The sequence below is a fragment of the Crinia signifera genome, chromosome 2, assembly GCF_055691185.1.
Source record: "Crinia signifera chromosome 2, ASM5569118v1, whole genome shotgun sequence".
Taxonomy (NCBI): domain Eukaryota; kingdom Metazoa; phylum Chordata; class Amphibia; order Anura; family Myobatrachidae; genus Crinia; species Crinia signifera.
Window position 1 is genome coordinate 404,511,896 of NC_139218.1, and position 20,376 is coordinate 404,532,271.

Genomic DNA, 20,376 nt, shown 5'->3' on the forward strand with positions numbered 1-20,376 from the left:
GGTGCAGGAGGGGATGGACAGAGGATCGCCGAGGTGCAGGAGGGGATGGACAGAGGATCGCCGAGGTGCAGGAGGGGATGGACAGAGGATCGCCGAGGTGCAGGAGGGGATGGACAGAGGATCGCCGAGGTGCAGGAGGGGATGGACAGAGGATCGCCGAGGTGCAGGAGGGGATGGACAGAGGATCGCCGAGGTGCAGGAGGGGATGGACAGAGGATCGCCGAGGTGCAGGAGGGGATGGACAGAGGATCGCCGAGGTGCAGGAGGGGATGGACAGAGGATCGCCGAGGTGCAGGAGGGGATGGACAGAGGATCGCCGAGGTGCAGGAGGGGATGGACAGAGGATCGCCGAGGTGCAGGAGGGGATGGACAGAGGATCGCCGAGGTGCAGGAGGGGATGGACAGAGGATCGCCGAGGTGCAGGAGGGGATGGACAGAGGATCGCCGAGGAGCAGGAGGGGATGGACAGAGGATCGCCGAGGTGCAGGAGGGGATGGACAGAGGATCGCCGAGGTGCAGGAGGGGATGGACAGAGGATCGCCGAGGTGCAGGAGGGGATGGACAGAGGATCGCCGAGGTGCAGGAGGGGATGGACAGAGGATCGCCGAGGTGCAGGAGGGGATGGACAGAGGATCGCCGAGGTGCAGGAGGGGATGGACAGAGGATCGCCGAGGTGCAGGAGGGGATGGACAGAGGATCGCCGAGGTGCAGGGGGGGATGGACAGAGGATCGCCGAGGTGCAGGAGGGGATGGACAGAGGATCGCCGAGGTGCAGGAGGGGATGGACAGAGGATCGCCGAGGTGCAGGAGGGGATGGACAGAGGATCGCCGAGGTGCAGGAGGGGATGGACAGAGGATCGCCGAGGTGCAGGAGGGGATGGACAGAGGATCGCCGAGGTGCAGGAGGGGATGGACAGAGGATCGCCGAGGTGCAGGAGGGGATGGACAGAGGATCGCCGAGGTGCAGGAGGGGATGGACAGAGGATCGCCGAGGTGCAGGAGGGGATGGACAGAGGATCGCCGAGGTGCAGGAGGGGATGGACAGAGGATCGCCGAGGTGCAGGAGGGGATGGACAGAGGATCGCCGAGGTGCAGGAGGGGATGGACAGAGGATCGCCGAGGTGCAGGAGGGGATGGACAGAGGATCGCCGAGGTGCAGGAGGGGATGGACAGAGGATCGCCGAGGTGCAGGAGGGGATGGACAGAGGCTCGCCGAGGTGCAGGAGGGGATGGACAGAGGCTCGCCGAGGTGCAGGAGGGGATGGACAGAGGATCAATGAGGTGCAGGAGGGGATGGACAGAGGATCGCTGAGGTGCAGGAGGGGATGGACAGAGGATCAATGAGGTGCAGGAGGGGATGGACAGAGGATCACGGAGGTGCAGGAGGGGGTGGAAGCAGAGATGATCAGTGGTTCTCCAATGTACTGCCTGAATTCTTAGCACAGCATTTGGAAGAGTAGAGACCGCCAGAGTAGACCACAGCCGGTTACTGGAGGCACAGCCAAGGCACACACATATCACACAAGCAAGGCTTTCAGTAGTGTGGGAAAATTCGGTGTTCCCCAACCAGTCACCGGGTCCCACCCCGGAGCTGCACAGAACCCAACACCTAACACAAGGTCATCAATGCAGGATAGGTGACATCCCTGGGTGACCTGCGGGTAAGAGAGGAGAAGTAGATGAGGCAGGAGAGACACCAGGGTACATGTACATTTCATCCTCAGAAGGCGTGCACAGGATAAGGGCCATACTTACGTCATACAGCGCGTCACGGGACTGCAGGCGGTACAATGCTGGATTTAGGAAGCCCAAGGGAGAGAGACCCCTTTTTATACGCTGATCATTTATTAGAGAGAGGATTCCACCGAAGACAGGCGTAGAAGCCTACAATACATATAGAGAGCATTCACTGAAATGTGACCTAGTCTACTAATAAGGAGAGACCTTACACGGCAGTGCCAAAACCCCAATGATACAGATCACCCCATGTATACTGGCTGAAGTGGGTGATAACAGCCTACGTTCCATTTCACGGACAGTTAAGAGAATGAACAAGAAGAGAAGGGCCAAAAACACTCACAGAGGTGCCCGACACCCATGGTATAGGGACATGGTCCGTCACAACCCAGTAGTTGTCCGAGAGAGCGGCAACATCCGGATATGCTCGCCCGCTGTGGTTATAGTAACTGTCTGGTGGCAACTTCTCTGTGGACTTCAGATACTTTGCTACCGCAGAGGCCTTCAGGGAGAAGTAGATGGAGACCAAAGATGACCTCGGAGAACAATGACAACAGGAGACTAAGAAGATGATGCCAAACTTACCTGGTAGTCTGGCATGGGGAAGACATTGCTGAATCCACCCCCACTGATGTAATCGGTCACTTCATAAACCACCTGGAAGGGGTTCTTAAAGGACGTTCCACCAACAGTGGTGACATAAGGACTGAAAGACACCAAGTATAGGGGCATTACACCAAGTCCCACTCAGTTTCTGCCATGGTAGCTTCCACTGGGTCATTCTCAGATACCGACTGTGACCCCACAACATGGCAGCGTCATTTATAGCCAGTCTGACCAATTATCAGAAGGCACAGACACTTCTACCAATTCTGTTATTATGTGAGCTTAGAATAGTGCCACCCTGTCCAACCATGCCATCCTATGCCACGCTACCTAATAATGCCATTGTATGTGACCAAACCTGATCATGTCATCCTGTCACCCTACCAAATCATGCCATCGTATGTCACCCAACCTGATCATGTCATCCTATCACCCTACATAATCATGCCATCCTATCACCCTACATAATCATGCCATCCTATCACCCTACCTAATCATGCCATCGTATGCCACCCAACCTGATCATGCCATCCTATCACCCTGCCTAATAATGTCATCCTATGTCCCCCTACCTAATTGTGCCATCCTGTCACCGTAACTAATCGTGCCATCCTATCATGCTACACAGACTGCGCTACACCGACTGCCCTGCGCTACACAGACTGCCCACGCTGCCCTTGCTACACCGACTGCCTGCGCTGCCCTTGCCACACCGACTGCCCGCACTGCACGTGCTGCCCTGCGCTACACCAACTGCCCGCGCCACCCTTGCTACATCGACTGCCCGCGCCGCCCTGCGCTACACCGACTGCCCGCGCCGCCCTGCGCTACACCGACTGCCCGCGCCGCCCTGCGCTACACCGACTGCCCGCGCCGCCCTGCGCTACACCGACTGCCCTGCACTACACCGACTGCCCGTGCTGCCCTGCGCTACACAGACTACCCACGCTGCCCTGCGCTACACCGACTACCCACTCTGCCCTGCGCTACACCGACTACCCACGCTGCCCCCACTGTAATAGGTCACGGTAATTGCAGCACCTTATAATGTTACATACGGCAGCACTTACTCACCTGGACGCTGGGAAGCTCGGCCGGAAAACATTCTTCTCTTTACCAACTGTCCTGCAGCCAGCTCCATCGTCACCTGAAAAGGTCATTACATAAGGCAGTCATCTGATTGGCTGACTCTCAGATGGAGGTAGGGGGCTCACCTGCAATGCTCATTCTCCATGGCAGGTATGCCCAATACCACATACTGGCATCAGCCAACTGCACGGGCTGTACCATGTGACTTAGCAGACCATTTACGTTCCTATGCCTCCTGTACCAGCAGCTGATGGCGGTTCTCCCTACGCCTCAGTGTCAGGGACATCACTTAGCTATACCATCTGTGCCCTTAAAAGTCCACCAGCAGTGGCTGGCATACTCATGGCCGCAGGTGGTATGCCTGTGTTAGACATGCATTCCCTATGCCATCTGTGCCCTTATTTGCAGCTGGCATTCTCGTGACAGCACATGGTACGCCTGCATTTCCTGTGCCCTTGGGGCAGGGTATTATTGAATCCATCTATGAGGTCACCATCTCTCTATACCGCTGAATTATAAAGCTCTAAGGAGCTTGTTCTCGCTGAAGAATTGCCACGTTACTTGTCCCACGCCCTCAGTAGGCTCCTCCGTGGCTCCTGATACCACCACAGCACTTACCTGAAGCAAACAGGATTGTGAGGCCTCTGGCTGCTGCCTTCATGAACTCCGTGTTAATCCTCTGCATGAACGCCACAGACAGACTGTCCTCGTCGTCACCATAGCTGATTGTGTGCACCCACGGGAGCGACGTCATATTACTCAGCAGCAACATCCACTGTAGGAACGGTTCCTGGGACTCATGGCGTCCTGCGGAGAGGACAGGGATGTACACAGTGCCGGGACTGGGGGTTGGGCATGTGCACATGGCTCTGGGGGTAGGAGAGCGGCATGTAGTGTAGATAGGGCCAGGCTGGGTGGGATACAGTCACCGCTGTTCTAGTCCATCATGTGAAGGATACAAAGCCCCAGTGCCCCCATGCCATGCTGAATTACCCAGTGCCCCATGCCATCTTACCTAGGGCCCCATGCCACACCTACTTACCCAGTGCACCCATGCCGCACCTAATTACCCAGTGCCCCCCATGCCACGCCGACATATCAAGCGTACCATGCCGACACACCCAGTGCCCCCATGCCATCTTACCCAGTGCCCCCATGCCATGCTCCCATGCCAACTTTCTTAGTGCCCCTATGCCATGCAGACATACCCAGTACCCCAATGCCCTGTCAACTTACCAGGGTTACTGAATACCCATGTGGAAATGTTGGCTCCCATGCTCATGATGTACTCCACATCCAAACTGGCTTCCAGGCCAGCCCGGCCTCCCCCCTGCTGCCCGACCACCTGATCCACCGCTGTGCGATGCTGGAAGCCGCCACCAAACAGATGCATGAACTCAGAGAGGTCGCCTGGGTGGAAATACTGCTCCAGAAACTGCGGTGAGAAGAAGGGAGAGGAGCGATGCTGCATCTCTATAGCCAATCACTGCATCTATACAATATCGTCATGGATACAGTGAAAGCTCCCGCCACCTTCCGGATACCTGTGATGTGCAGCTGGGGGCTGGGACACGTGGCTCTGTCTACGTGGTCTATGCCCTGGCAGTATAAGGATACAGTGACAGCTCCCGCCACCTTCCGGATACCTGTGATGTGCAGCTGGGGGCTGGGACATGTGGCTCTGCCTACATGGTCCATTCCCTGGCAGTATAAGGATAAAGTGACAGCTCCCGCCACCTTCCGGATACTGGTAATGTACAGCTGGGGGACACATGGCCTGACCTATGTGGTAATACCCTGGCAGTAAAAGAATAGTTACAGCTCCCACAGTATTTTAATGAATATCTGTTAAAAGTTACATTTTATTATAGGCAGAGCCCCCTTCATCTATTACTTTCGTCACCCGGTGAAAAAAGTGAATGTTGGTTTGACATGATCCCACCCCCCCCCCCCCACCCCCCCCCCCCCAGTAAACCCATGCTGTTTGGGATCCTGTAAAATGCTGGATGTGAGATAACCTACAACTCTTTCTTTTCCAGTGTCTCCATCAATTTCCCTACTAATGATATGAGGCTCAATGGTCGGGAATTGTTTGCGTCTTCCTTGCTTTCATTTTTGTGCAGTGTTACCATGTTTGCTCTTTTCCAGTCTTCTGGAATTACTCCTGCAGTTAGTAACTGGTTGGATAGTTCGGTTACTGGTGCTACCAGCACCCCTTGAAGCTCTTTTAGATGGATTACATGTGGCCCCATCGAGAGTTCTGCTAGGACCCTCGGTACAAATACACTTATTTCTACGAAGGTCCTTGTAGCTTAACTGTGGCCCCTTCCCCTCTCCTTCTGTTGTGAATACTGAGCAACAACACATCTAATTCCCCCTAAAATTGCACATAAAAATGTAGGTCACCCGCCTTCTATGGAGCACACCTGGGAGAGGTGGATGTTTTTAGCATAATTTTGGCACCTGCCCCAGGAGCACTGGAAGAACTGGTATCTCTGCTCCTCTGCTTATTCCCCAGGTACCCAGATTATTCCTAAATAAATGCTTAGAGTGGTCAGATCTGCAAACCGGCTCAGCAGGAATCTTAGGATGACACATACTGTACACTGTATATTACCATTAACATCAGCTCAGTCTTCCACCAGGGGGCAACAAACCAATCAATACATATTGTATCTATCCCATGCATGGGATAAATCGGGGGCTAAGGGCACCAGGACTGCGGGGGTGCAGCGATGACAGAACCCCACCGTGGCCTGCGCAATGTAAGGAAGGAGAATGCTCCTCACTTTATTCTCATTATGTGCACGGTGATCACTTATGAGAAATGCGTATGTTCTGATCGGTAATACAGACATATTACATCTAACATATAATATGCCCTATACCAGTCGTGTTTCTTCTGATGGAGTAGACGCAGAGCTTAGGACAGAGACTACTGTCCCAGCAGCAGCCATGCAGCAGGTAATCTCCGTTATTGGATATCGCCCCCACTTATGTCTGATACGTGTATTACTGTCCCAGCAGCAGCCATGCAGCAGGTAATCCCCGTTACTGTATATCGCCCCCACTTATGTCCGATACGTGTATTACTGTCCCAGCAGCAGCAGGTAATACCCGAGGTGCCGATGAGAGGCCAAACGGTAGTGCCTGGAACTGCCAATGGTGATCCTGCACCGCAAATCGAAGATATGCCTGGTGCGGAGGCCAAATGGGAATGTGCAGGTATGCGTCCTTGATATCGATTGATACCAAGAACTCTCCCTCTTCCAAACCCTGGATCACAGACTGCAGGGATTCCATGTTGAACTTGACCACATACAAGTACGGGTTCAAATTCTTTAAGTTTAAAATGGGACGTACCGAGCCGTCCGTCTTCGGTACCAGAAATACAAGGGAAATATATATGTAATATATAATCAGGCGCAAGTGGTTAATTAAATAATTATTATAAGAAACAATATATTAAATGGCAGCTCCCAATGGATTCCCAGCAGGGGATCCGATGAAACAAAATCTAGGGGATATAATTATTCTAATCAAATTACCCACTAAGGATGATGTTATGTCCAATAGCGGGGAACTTGTAATTGAGTTTGATGAGATATGAGAAGACAAAGTCCATCCAGTAAGTTTATGGAAATATGTGATGTTTGAATGGGGGGAAAAAAAACGGAGGGGGATTTGTAGAGATGAAAAGGTGACTCGCAGAGCAGCCTCGCTGTTGGAAATAGGTGTATCTGTGCTACAACCGGCAGATGATGGTAATGAGCCGGGAGCACTCCATAGTGAACCGAGTCACACCTCTCGGGGGAGCCTGTGGATGGTAAAGTCCGGGATCGCCGCAGGTCACCCTTCTGCTCACAGGTATCGGCCCCGAGGATAGGAAATAAATCTGGTGATTTGAAGCAAAGTGGTGGGTAAAGGTGAGTGCCGGGTGGTCCTCCCAGTCTTAACGCGTTTCTCCGTCGTGGGATCAGACGGTTTCCTCAGAAGATATGGGAGGGTAACTGGCTGTCCATATTTAAGTGTGAGCCGGCCAATCAAAATGGCCTTCCTTTAATTACAGATCACCTGTGTTCACAGCACACCCTTAATTAGGGTAAGAGCCTGGTTTATTATCACAAATGTCCTTGTAGGAAAGTTTGTTATTTCACTCCTGTTTCTTATTATCCACAACGTTACATTATAAACATATACATTCAAACAATGTGGCATCTTCAAAAGTTGCAATATATCTAATACTTTAACCTTTTATTTAGTTTTCTATTCTTTAAATCTCATTCTATCAACTTCATATATTTCTACTTATTTTATATCATATTGATTTTATTGTTATATTTTATTAAATAATTGTGATCGTTTATATGAGCTTTTCATCTATTGTTTTTTAATAAATATTTGTGCTTAATTCAGTGCGCTCTCTATAATTATTTGATTAGAATAATTATATCCCCTAGGTACCAGAAATAGACTGGAGTAGTAGCCCCGGGTACGCTGATCTACCGGAACCGGGACCACTACTCCCACGTCCTGCAGTTTTGCAATGGCTGTCAGTAACTTTTTCTGGAGGCAGGGGAAGACCTTTCTTGAAGAACCTGTTTGGGGGAGACAGACTGAAACAGATCTTGTAACAGAAGGTTATCAGATCTCTTACCCAGCTGTCCTGACAGGACTGGAGCCATACCGGACTGAAGTTCCGTAGTCGCGCTCCCACCCTGGGATCCCCCAGATGTGTTGGAGGAGCGTCATGCTGTGGGCTTAGCTGCCTTGGGGTCCACTGTGGCCGTGGCTGCACCTCTGCCACGACCTCTGTAGCCTCTTTGAGAAGGGGCACCTCCTCTGGAGCGCCCTCTGAAACCTCTAGAGGGTCGAAAGGACCGAAAGGAAGACGTCTGCGCGGGCTTCCTGGATGGGGGTGGAGCTGCCGAAGGAAGGAAGTGCGACTTCCCGGCCGTGGCCTGAGAAATCCACCTATCTAATTCTGGACCAAACAAGAGTTAAAAGCCATGGACTCCACTGCCCGTTTTGACTCTGCGTCCGCTTGCCACTGGCGAAGCCAGAGGCCTCTACGGCCAGAAATGGACAGTGCAGAAATCCTGGCTGCCACCACACACACGTCAGATGACGCTTCAATAAGAAAAGTGGAAGCCTCCTGAATCTGTTCCGACAACTGCATAATAGTTGCTGGATCTGAGCCGTCACGTACCTCAGTTGAGATCTGTGACGCCCATACCCCAATGGCCTTGTTTACCCAACATCCAATCTGCGCCGGACGTTGTAAAATTCCGGCTGCAGAAAAAATGTTTTTTAAGGTCATCTCCAACCTACTGTCAGAAATGTCCTTTAGGGTGGTAGCTCCTGGTACCGGGAGAACAGTCTTTTTAGACAGTCTTGATACAGAAGAGTCCACCGTAGGTGGAATCTCCACCTTTTTACGGCCTTCTGGGTGTAAGGGATAATTTTGCAAAAACCTCTTTGGGGTTTGAAACCGTTTGTCTGGAGACTTCCAGGCTTCGGTAACATACTCATCCAATTCCTCCGCTAAGGGGAAGTTAGGGGACAGCTTTTGCTTTTTCCCAAAAAGGGAAGGACCCCGTCCGTCACATTGCAGGCAATCTTAACCATTTGGATTAGATCCTCAATTCCCTGAGAGGCCTGAACAGGATCCTGTGTGTCAGCAACCCCCATATCCTGCCCACCTTGCACATCCTGTGTGCCGTCCCCCACAGGCATAGCATCCCCCCCCCCTCCAGATCTGGCATATCATCCGAACCTGTGGAGTGTGATAATTGTGATAATTAAGAGGACAAGCGAGACATGACCTCTGTAAGCTGTGCAGCCCAGAAGGGGGGGTCCACTGGGACTTGTGACTCAGAGGGTCTTACAGTACATTTATCACAGTAAATCACCTCAGGAGAGGAAGGAGTAAATTTGGAATTACATGTCTTACAGACAATTCTCTTTGCACTTCCCCCTGCCATTGTTATAACACACAGAGATTCTACACACTACCACACACACACACACAAGGGAGAGTAGGTATAGATACAGTCCAGTAAGAAAGACTGGATAGGAGAGACAGTGAAGTAGAGGAGCTGCCACAGGTCTAAACAGCGCTATGGTCCATAACCAGGGAGCGCTATACAGTACCTCACTTCTGAATCACAGCCCAACTGTCTCTCTAAGCTCTTAATCCCCCACTGTAACTACAGTACCGGGAGAGCTTTGTAGCAGGACGGTCACCGGAGAAGAGAAGGCACTTGAAGCCTTTGGTGGGACTGCAGCGGTGCAGAGAGCCTCCAGCGTGTAGCAGCGGTGCCTCGTATTAAAAAAGATGGCCGCCGCGCGTGCTGTAAGCGCTGGGGATTGCCGGGGCTGCTGGGAGTTTCTTTCACTTGCTCCGCCCCCCGCCCGGCAGCTCCATCTCTTCCGGTGCCAGGAATTAACCCTCTGCTAGCCGCCATTCTACCTGACAACGCTGCTAACAGCGTGTCCGGGCTTACTTACCCGCTTCTGCCGTCGGCGGTCAGGCTTGGGGAGGACCGCGACGTGCTTTGGTGGGCAGCGTCCGTTGCCTCCCGAGACAGTGGTCTCAGCAGCCAGGGAGCCGGACGCAAACCCCAGGCAGCGGGCGGCTCCCTCCGGCAGGTCCCACGAAGCAGGCAGATAGTGTAACACTATCTGCCTGATCTGCGATGTAAAATAAAAATAAAAATCTTTTTTAAATGCTCCAGAGAGCAAAAGTGTGCCCGCTCCCTTTCGGGCACGAACTAAGACTGGCCTGGGGGGGAAGTAGAAGGGGAGGAGTTAGCCACTCTAATCTTTTTTAAAGTGCCCATGCTCCCTGTGGTCGCCTTCTATTCCCCAGTGTAACTCCAGTGACACCTGGTGGATGAAGGAGAAGCATGTATTACTGTCCCAGCAGCAGGTAATCCCTGTTACTGTATATCGCCCCCACGTATGTCTGATACGTGTATTACTGTCCCAGCAGCAGCAGGTAATCCCCGTCACTGTATATAACCCCCACGTATGACGGATACGTGTATTACTGTCCCAGCAGCAGGTAATCCCCATCACTGTATATAACCCCCACGTATGACGGATACGTGTATTACTGTCCCAGCAGCAGCAGGTAATCCCCGTTACTGTATATCGCCCCCACATATGTTCGATACGTGTATTACTGTCCCAGCAGCAGCAGGTAATCCCTGTTACTGTATATCGCCCCCACATATGTTCGATACGTGTATTACTGTCCCAGCAGCAGCAGGTAATCCCCGTTACTGTATACCGCCCCCACGTATGACGGATACGTGTATTACTGTCCCAGCAGCAGCAGGTAATCCCCGTTACTGTATATCACCCCCGCGTATGACCGATACGTGTATTACTGTCCCAGCAGCAGCAGGTAATCCCCGTCATTGTATATAACCCCCACGTATGACGGATACGTGTATTACTGTCCCAGCAGCTGCAGGTAATCCCCGTTACTGTATATCGCCCCCACGTATGACGATACGTGTATTACTGTCCCAGCAGGTAATCCCCGTCACTGTATATAACCCCCACGTATGACGGATACGTGTATTACTGTCCCAGCAGCAGCAGGTAATCCCCATCACTGTATATAACCCCCACGTATGACCGATATGTGTATTACTGTCCCAGCAGCAGCAGGTAATCCCCGTCACTGTATATAACCCCCACGTATGACGGATACGTGTATTACTGTCCCAGCAGCAGAAGGTAATCCCCGTCACTGTATATAACCCCCACGTATGACGGATACGTGTATTACTGTCCCAGCAGCAGCAGGTAATCCCCATCACTGTATATAACCCCCACGTATGACCGATATGTGTATTACTGTCCCAGCAGCAGCAGGTAATCCCCGTCACTGTATATAACCCCCACGTATGACGGATACGTGTATTACTGTCCCAGCAGCAGCAGGTAATCCCCGTCACTGTATATAACCCCCACGTATGACGGATACGTGTATTACTATCCCAGCAGCAGCAGGTAATCCCCGTTACTGTATATCGCCCCCACATATGTTCAATACGTGTATTACTGTCCCAGCAGCAGCAGGTAATCCCCGTTACTGTATATCGCCCCCACATATGTTCGATACGTGTATTACTGTTCCAGCAGCAGCAGGTAATCCCCGTTACTGTATATCGCCCCCACGTATGACGGATACGTGTATTACTGTCCCAGCAGCAGCAGGTAATCCCCGTTACTGTATATCACCCCCGCGTATGACCGATACGTGTATTACTGTCCCAGCAGCAGCAGGTAATCCCCGTCATTGTATATAACCCCCACGTATGACGGATACGTGTATTACTGTCCCAGCAGCTGCAGGTAATCCCCGTTACTGTATATCGCCCCCACGTATGACCGATACGTGTATTACTGTCCCAGCAGCAGCAGGTAATCCCCGTCACTGTATATAACCCCCACGTATGACGGATACGTGTATTACTGTCCCAGCAGCAGCAGGTAATCCCCGTCACTGTATATAACCCCCACGTATGACCGATATGTGTATTACTGTCCCAGCAGCAGCAGGTAATCCCCGTCACTGTATATAACCCCCACGTATGACGGATACGTGTATTACTGTCCCAGCAGCAGCAGGTAATCCCCGTTACTGTATATTGCCCCCACGTATGACCGATACATGTATTACTGTATATTGCCCCCACGTATGACGGATACGTGTATTACTGTCCCAGCAGCAGCAGGTAATCCCCGTCACTGTATATAACCCCCACGTATGACGGATACGTGTATTACTGTCCCAGCAGCAGCAGGTAATCCCCGTCACTGTATATAACCCCCACGTATGACCGATACGTGTATTACTGTCCCAGCAGCTGCAGGAAATCCCCGTTACTGTATATCGCCCCCACGTATGACCGATACGTGTATTACTGTCCCAGCAGCAGCAGGTAATCCCCGTTACTGTATATCGCCCACAGGTATGACCGATACTGTATGTGTATTACTGTCCCAGCAGCAGCAGGTAATCCCCGTTACTGTATATCGCCCCCACGTATGACCGATACGTGTATTACTGTCAGGGTCAGTCCTTGGCCCTCTCCTCTTCTCCCTCTACACCACCTCTCTGGGCACCCTCATCAGCTCCTATGGTTTTCATTACCACCTTTATGCTGATGATACCCTAATCTATCTCTCCTCCCCCGACTTATCCCCATCACTCCTGTCCAAGGTCTCCGAATGCCTCACGGCCATCTCAGCCTGGATGACCCAACGCTTCCTGAAACTAAACATGGCTAAAACTGAACTTCTAATCTTCCATCCCCCGAACATCCCCTCTTCTCCCACTATCTCCATCAGCATTGGTGAAACTGAGATCACCTCCACCGACCAAACGCGCTGCCTCGGTGTCATCATTGACTCCTCCCTCTCTTTCACCCCCCACATTCGTGCTCTCTCACAGTCTTGCCGCTTTCACCTCCGCAACATCTCACGCATCAGACCATTCCTCTCCACTGACGTGACCAAAATTCTCATTTACTCTCTTGTCATCTCCCGCCTTGATTACTGCAACATCCTTCTCTCTGGGATACCTCTCACCAGCCTCGCACCTCTCCAATCCATTCTTAACGCTGCTGCTAGACTCATCTTCCTCTCCCGCCGCTCTACCTCCGCCTTCCCCCTCTGTCTATCTTTTCACTGGCTCCCCATTCCTTTCCGAGTTCTCTTTAAACTCCTCACCACCACCTACAAGGCTCTCTCCTCCTCCACAGCTCCCTACCTCTCTTCACTGATCTCTATCCACACTCCCTCCCGTCCTCTTCGCTCCATCGCTGACCGCCGACTGACCTCTCACCTAATCACCTCCTCCCACTCCCGTGTCCAAGACTTCTCTCGCGCTGCCCCCCTGCACTGGAACAACCTCCCGCCACCCATCAGGCTTTCTGATTCCCTTACCTCCTTCAAGCGCTCCCTCAAAACCCACTTTTTTCGACTAGCCTATCCCTCCTCCTAACCTCTTTTGATCCTCCTATCCTGCCTCCGTTCCCCTCCGTTCCTACTTATCCTATTGTTTTTCGTTCGTCCACCCACCTCCTTGTAGTATGTTAACTCTTACGAGTAGGGCCCTCCTTCCTCACGTACTCACCCTACCTCATTACCTCACCTGTGCTCCTGTCCTGTTCTTCCCTTCCTCTACTTCATCTTCAGTCTCCTCGACAATTGACACCTACTTCTGAACTGATGCTGATTTTAGTTCTACCAGCTATACCCCTATTCATACTGTATTTTATCAACACACCCTGTACTTTACCTTGTAATTTGTTTTTTGTTTGCTATGTACGGCGCTGCGGACACTTTTTGGCACCTTATAAATAAACAAACTACTACTACTGTCCCAGCAGCAGCAGGTAATCCCCGTTACGGTATATCGCCCCCACATATGTCCGATACGTGTATTACTGTCCCAGCAGCAGGTAATCCCCGTTACGGTATATCGCCCCCATGTATGACCGAAACGTGTATTAGTGTCCCAGCAGCAGCCATGCAGCAGGTAATCCCTGTTACTGTATATCGCCCCCCACGTATGACGGATACGTGTATTACTGTCCAAGCAGCAGCAGGTAATCCCCGTTACTGTATATCGCCCCCATGTATGACCGATAAGTGTATTACTATCACACTGCCACCACACGCCTGCACAGCCACACTCACGCCCACAGGTGCAGGATAGTACGTAGGGGAGTATTGCCATACCTGAGCACAGGCCTGGCTGTTGTTGGGGTGGGTTCCAATATCCCCAGCGGTCAGGTTATACCTCTCCCGCAGAACAGACGGGGTGACCCCCAGGTGAAACTCTGCTTCTATGTTGCTCTCCTTGTTCTCCCGTCTTCTCAGGACTTTCCTCTCAGCTGGAAAACGATGCAGCCCCCCCACTGCGGAGATAAAAACAACCATGTCCGTCTGTCCTCCCTACTAACCACACAGATGGGTGCCGTTCCCCCTCTTCTACACACAGATGGATGTGTGTGCCCACCCTGCTCCCAGTCTCTACACACAGGTGGGTGCCCGCTGCACACAGATGGGTGCCCCACCGCACCCCCTTTCCTATGCATAGGTGGGTGCCCACTCACTCCACCTTCTCTCCACACAGATGGGTGCTGTCCCCTCTCCTCTACACACAGATGAGTGTTTACCCTCAAACCTCTACACAGATGTGGGAGCCCCCCTACACACAGATGGGTGCCCACCCCCATCTTCTACACATATGTGGATGCCGACTCACTCCCCCTTCTCTCCACACAGATGGGTGACGCCCCCTTCTCTAGGCACAAACGTGTGCCCCCCTAACAAACAGATGGGTGCCCCCCTACACTCAGATGGGTGCCTCCTCCTCTACACACAGATGTGGATGCCCCCCCACACACAGATGAGTGCGCCCCCCCCTACACACAGATGGGTGCCCCCCCCAACACACACACATGTGGGTGCCCACTCACTCCCCCTTCTCTCCACACAGATGGGTGCCTCCCCCCTCCTCCTCTACACACAGACGGGTGCCTCCCCCCTCCTCCTCTACACACAGACGGGTGCCTCCCCCCTCCTCCTCTACACACAGACGGGTGCCTCCCCCCCTCCTCCTCTACACACAGACGGGTGCACGTCTGCCCCCCATCCTCTACACACCACCCTCCTCACCACACATAGGGGGTTATTCAGACCTGATCGCTGTTGATCAAATTTGCAAGCTCGATTAGCATCTGGCCGGTGATCAACGTGATCTTGCAACATCCGCAGCTTTGTACTGGGCGGGATTTCACCGTCTGGGCGGTGGCTGTGATTGTAGAGATCTGAACTCTACACAGCAGCGATCAGGTCTGAATAACCCCCAAAGATGGGTGCCACCTACCCCTGCCCACCAGAGACAGAGTTATGTATGGGGACAGCGTATCGCCAGCGACCAGAGAGTCCTTCTATAACTAACCAAAGTCTATCTCCGCAGCCACGTCAGGGACCAGCGAATACGGGGAACTGGATCTGACCACACTCACATTTCCCTTCACGTAACGATGGAACTGGGCACCGGGGAGCATCTCTTCTGCAGTGCTGTAATACCAGAGAGAAGGGGAAGGGTGAGGGGGCATAATACAGCCAGGGGGCTACGCCCCACACGTATAACAGCAGCAGCCAGATACAGCGTATGAGGGAGATACCAAGGAAACACCGGGAAGTGCAGGTAACCGGAACAAGGACAGGAAGGCGGAACAGTGCAGGAGACAGGACGTAGGGCAGGGTGAGGGGGCATAATACGGCCAGGGGGCTACGCCCCACACGTATAACAGCAGCAGCCAGATACAGCGTATGAGGGAGATACCGAGGAAACACCGGGAAGTGCAGGTAACCGGAACTAGGACAGGAAGGCGGAACAGTGCAGGAGACAGGACGTAGGGCAGGGTGAGGGGGCATAATACAGCCAGGGGGCTACGCCCCACACGTATAACAGCAGCTGCCAGATACAGCGTATGAGGGAGATACCGAGGAAACACCGGGAAGTGCAGGTAACCGGAACTAGGACAGGAAGGCGGAACAGTGCAGGAGACAGGACGTAGGGCAGGGTGAGGGGGCATAATAAAGCCAGGGGGCTACGCCCCACACGTATAACAGCAGCAGCCAGATACAGCGTATGAGGGAGATACCGAGGAAACACCGGGAAGTGCAGGTAACCGGAACTAGGACAGGAAGGCGGAACAGTGCAGGAGACAGGACGTAGGGCAGGGTGAGGGGGCATAATACAGCCAGGGGGCTACACCCCACACGTATCACAGCAGCAGCCAGATACAGCGTATGAGGGAGATACCCGAGGAAACACCGGGAAGTGCAGGTAACCGGAACTAGGACAGGAAGGCGGAACAGTGCAGGAGACAGGACGTAGGGTAGGGTGAGGGGGCATAATACAGCCAGGGGACTACACCCCACACGTATAACAGCAGCAGCCAGATACAGCGTATGAGGGAGATACCGAGGAAACACCGGGAAGTGCAGGTAACCGGAACTAGGACAGGAAGGCGGAACAGTGCAGGAGACAGGACATAGGGCAGGGTGAGGGGACATAATACAGCCAGGGGGCTACACCCCACACGTATAACAGCAGCAGCCAGATACAGCGTATGAGGGAGATACCGAGGAAACACCGGGAAGTGCAGGTAACCGGTACTAGGACAGGAAGGCGGAACAGTGCAGGAGACAGGACGTAGGGCAGGGTGAGGGGGCATAATACAGCCAGGGGGCTACACCCCACACGTATAACAGCAGCAGCCAGATACAGCGTATGAGGGAGATACCGAGGAAACACCGGGAAGTGCAGGTAACCGGAACTAGAACAGGAAGGCGGAACAGTGCAGGAGACAGGACGTAGGGCAGGGTGAGGGGGCATAATACAGCCAGGGGGCTACGCCCCACACGTATAACAGCAGCAGCCAAATACAGCGTATGAGGGAGATACCGAGGAAACACCGGGAAGTGCAGGTAACCGGAACTAGGACAGGAAGGCGGAACAGTGCAGGAGACAGGACGTAGGGCAGGGTGAGGGGGCATAATACAGCCAGGGGGCTACACCCCACACGTATAACAGCAGCAGCCAGATACAGCGTATGAGGGAGATACCGAGGAAACACCGGGAAGTGCAGGTAACCGGAACTAGGACAGGAAGGCGGAACAGTGCAGGAGACAGGACGTAGGGCAGGGTGAGGGGGCATAATACAGCCAGGGGGCTACACCCCACAGGTATACCAGCAGCAGCCAGATACAGCGTATGAGGGAGATACCGAGGAAACACCGGGAAGTGCAGGTAACCGGAACTAGGACAGGAAGGCGGAACAGTGCAGGAGACAGGACATAGGGCAGGGTGAGGGGACATAATACAGCCAGGGGGCTACACCCCACACGTATAACAGCAGCAGCCAGATACAGCGTATGAGGGAGATACCGAGGAGACACCGGGAAGTGCAGGTAACCGGAACTAGCACAAGAAGGCGGAACAGTGCAGGAGACAGGACGTAGGGCAGGGTGAGGGGGTATAATACAGCCAGGGGGCTACACCCCACACGTATAACAGCAGCAGCCAGATACAGCGTATGAGGGAGATACCGAGGAAACACCGGGAAGTGCAGGTAACCGGAACTAGGACAGGAAGGCGGAACAGTGCAGGAGACAGGACGTAGGGCAGGGTGAGGGGGCATAATACAGCCAGGGGGCTACAACCCACACGTATCACAGCAGCAGCCCGATACAGCGTATGAGGGAGATACAGAGGAAACACCGGGAAGTGCAGGTAACCGGAACTAGGACAGGAAGGCGGAACAGTGCAGGAGACAGGACGTGGGGCAGGGTGAGGGGGCATAATACAGCCAGGGGGCTACGCCCCACACGTATAACAGCAGCAGCCAGATACAGCGTATGAGGGAGATACCGAGGAGACACCGGGAAGTGCAGGTAACCGGAACTAGGACAGGAAGGCAGAACAGTGCAGGAGACAGGACGTAGGGCAGGGTGAGGGGACATAATACAGCCAGGGGGCTACACCCCACACGTATAACAGCAGCTGCCAGATACAGCGTATGAGGGAGATACCGAGGAAACACCGGGAAGTGCAGGTAACCGGAACTAGGACAGGAAGGCGGAACAGTGCAGGAGACAGGACGTAGGGCAGGGTGAGGGGGCATAATACAGCCAGGGGGCTACACCCCACACGTATAACAGCAGCAGCCAGATACAGCGTATGAGGGAGATACCGAGGAGACACCGGGAAGTGCAGGTAACCGGAACTAGGACAGGAAGGCGGAACAGTGCAGGAGACAGGACGTAGGGCAGGGTGAGGGGGCATAATACAGCCAGGGGGCTACACCCCACACGTATAACCGCAGCAGCCAGATACAGCGTATGAGGGAGATACCGAGGAAACACCGGGAAGTGCAGGTAACCGGAACTAGGACAGGAAGGCGGAACAGTGCAGGAGACAGGACGTAGGGCAGGGTGAGGGGACGTATTACAGCCAGGGGGCTACACCCCACACGTATCACAGCAGCAGCCAGATACAGCGTATGAGGGAGATACCGAGGAGACACCGGGAAGTGCAGGTAACCGGAACTAGGACAGGAAGGCGGAACAGTGCAGGAGACAGGATGTAGGGCAGGGTGAGGGGGCATAATACAGCCAGGGGGCTACACCCCACACGTATAACAGCAGCTGCCAGATACAGCGTATGTGGGAGATACCGAGGAGACACCGGGAAGTACAGGTAACCGGAACTAGGACAGGAAGGCGGAACAGTGCAGGAGACAGGACGTAGGGCAGGGTGAGGGGGCATAATAAAGCCAGGGGGCTACGCCCCACACGTATAACAGCAGCAGCCAGATACAGCGTATGAGGGAGATACCGAGGAAACACCGGGAAGTGCAGGTAACCGGAACTAGGACAGGAAGGCGGAACAGTGCAGGAGACAGGACGTAGGGCAGGGTGAGGGGGCATAATACAGCCAGGGGGCTACACCCCACACGTATCACAGCAGCAGCCAGATACAGCATATGAGGGAGATACCGAGGAAACACCGGGAAGTGCAGGTAACCGGAACTAGGACAGGAAGGCGGAACAGTGCAGGAGACAGGACGTAGGGCAGGGTGAGGGGGCATAATAAAGCCAGGGGGCTACGCCCCACACGTATAACAGCAGCAGCCAGATACAGCGTATGAGGGAGATACCGAGGAAACACCGGGAAGTGCAGGTAACCGGAACTAGGACAGGAAGGCGGAACAGTGCAGGAGACAGGACGTAGGGCAGGGTGAGGGGGCATAATACAGCCAGGGGGCTACGCCCCACATGTATCACAGCAGCAGCCAGATACAGCGTATGAGGGAGATACCGAGGAAACACCGGGAAGTGCAGGTAACCGGAACTAGGACAGGTAGGCGGAACAGTGCAGGAGACAGGACGTAGGGCAGGGTGAGGGGCATAATACAGCCAGGGGGCTACACCCCACACGTATAACAGCAGCAGCCAGATACAGCGTATGAGGGAGATACAGAGGAAACACCGGGAAGTGCAGGTAACCGGAACAAGGACAGGAAGGCGGAACAGTGCAGGAGACAGGACGTAGGGCAGGGTGAGGGGGCATAATACAGCCAGGGGGCTACACCCCACACGTATAACAGCAGCAGCCAGATACAGCGTATGAGGGAGATACAGAGGAAAGTGCAGGTAACCGGAACTAGGACAGAAAGGCGGAACAGTGCAGGAGACAGGATGTAGGGCAGGGTGAGGGGGCATAATACAGCCAGGGGGCTACGCCCCACACGTATAACAGCAGCAGCCAGATACAGCGTATGAGGGAGATACAGAGGAAACACCGGGAAGTGCAGGTAACCGGAACAAGGACAGGTAGGCGGAACAGTGCAGGAGACAGGATGTAGGGCAGAGTGAGGGGGCATAATACAGCCAGGAGGCTACGCCCCACACGTATAACAGCAGCAGCCAGATACAGCGTATGAGGGAGATACCGAGGAAACACCGGGAAGTGCAGGTAACCGGAACTAGGACAGGAAGGCGGAACAGTGCAGGAGACAGGACGTAGGGCAGGGTGAGGGGGCATAATACAGCCAGGGGGCTACACCCCACACGTATAACAGCAGCAGCCAGATACAGCGTATGAGGGAGATACCGAGGAAACACCGGGAAGTGCAGGTAACCGGAACTAGGACAGGAAGGCGGAACAGTGCAGGAGACAGGATGTAGGGCAGGGTGAGGGGGCATAATACAGCCAGGGGGCTACACCCTACACGTATAACAGCAGCAGCCAGATACAGCGTATGAGGGAGATACCGAGGAGACACCGGGAAGTGCAGGTAACCGGAACTAGGACAGGAAGGCGGAACAGTGCAGGAG

At 53.6% G+C, this 20,376-nt stretch overlaps 1 protein-coding gene across 1 annotated transcript in view; it reads right to left on the reverse strand.

Moving 5' to 3' along the window:
* Positions 1 to 1,148: 1,148 nt before the first annotated feature.
* The window catches only part of TPP1 (tripeptidyl peptidase 1), a 107,686-nt gene continuing 88,458 nt past the window's right edge, over positions 1,149 to 20,376 (reverse strand). The window contains exons 5-13 of the mRNA XM_083170631.1: positions 15,425 to 15,546; positions 14,197 to 14,375; positions 4,669 to 4,867; positions 4,051 to 4,239; positions 3,418 to 3,490; positions 2,323 to 2,443; positions 2,081 to 2,239; positions 1,756 to 1,884; positions 1,149 to 1,655 (exon numbers count right to left, since the gene is read on the reverse strand). Of these exons, the coding sequence (XP_083026757.1) occupies positions 1,518 to 1,655; positions 1,756 to 1,884; positions 2,081 to 2,239; positions 2,323 to 2,443; positions 3,418 to 3,490; positions 4,051 to 4,239; positions 4,669 to 4,867; positions 14,197 to 14,375; positions 15,425 to 15,546 (1,309 nt within the window). The 3' untranslated portion in view covers positions 1,149 to 1,517. The remainder of the gene's footprint in view (positions 1,656 to 1,755; positions 1,885 to 2,080; positions 2,240 to 2,322; positions 2,444 to 3,417; positions 3,491 to 4,050; positions 4,240 to 4,668; positions 4,868 to 14,196; positions 14,376 to 15,424; positions 15,547 to 20,376) is intronic.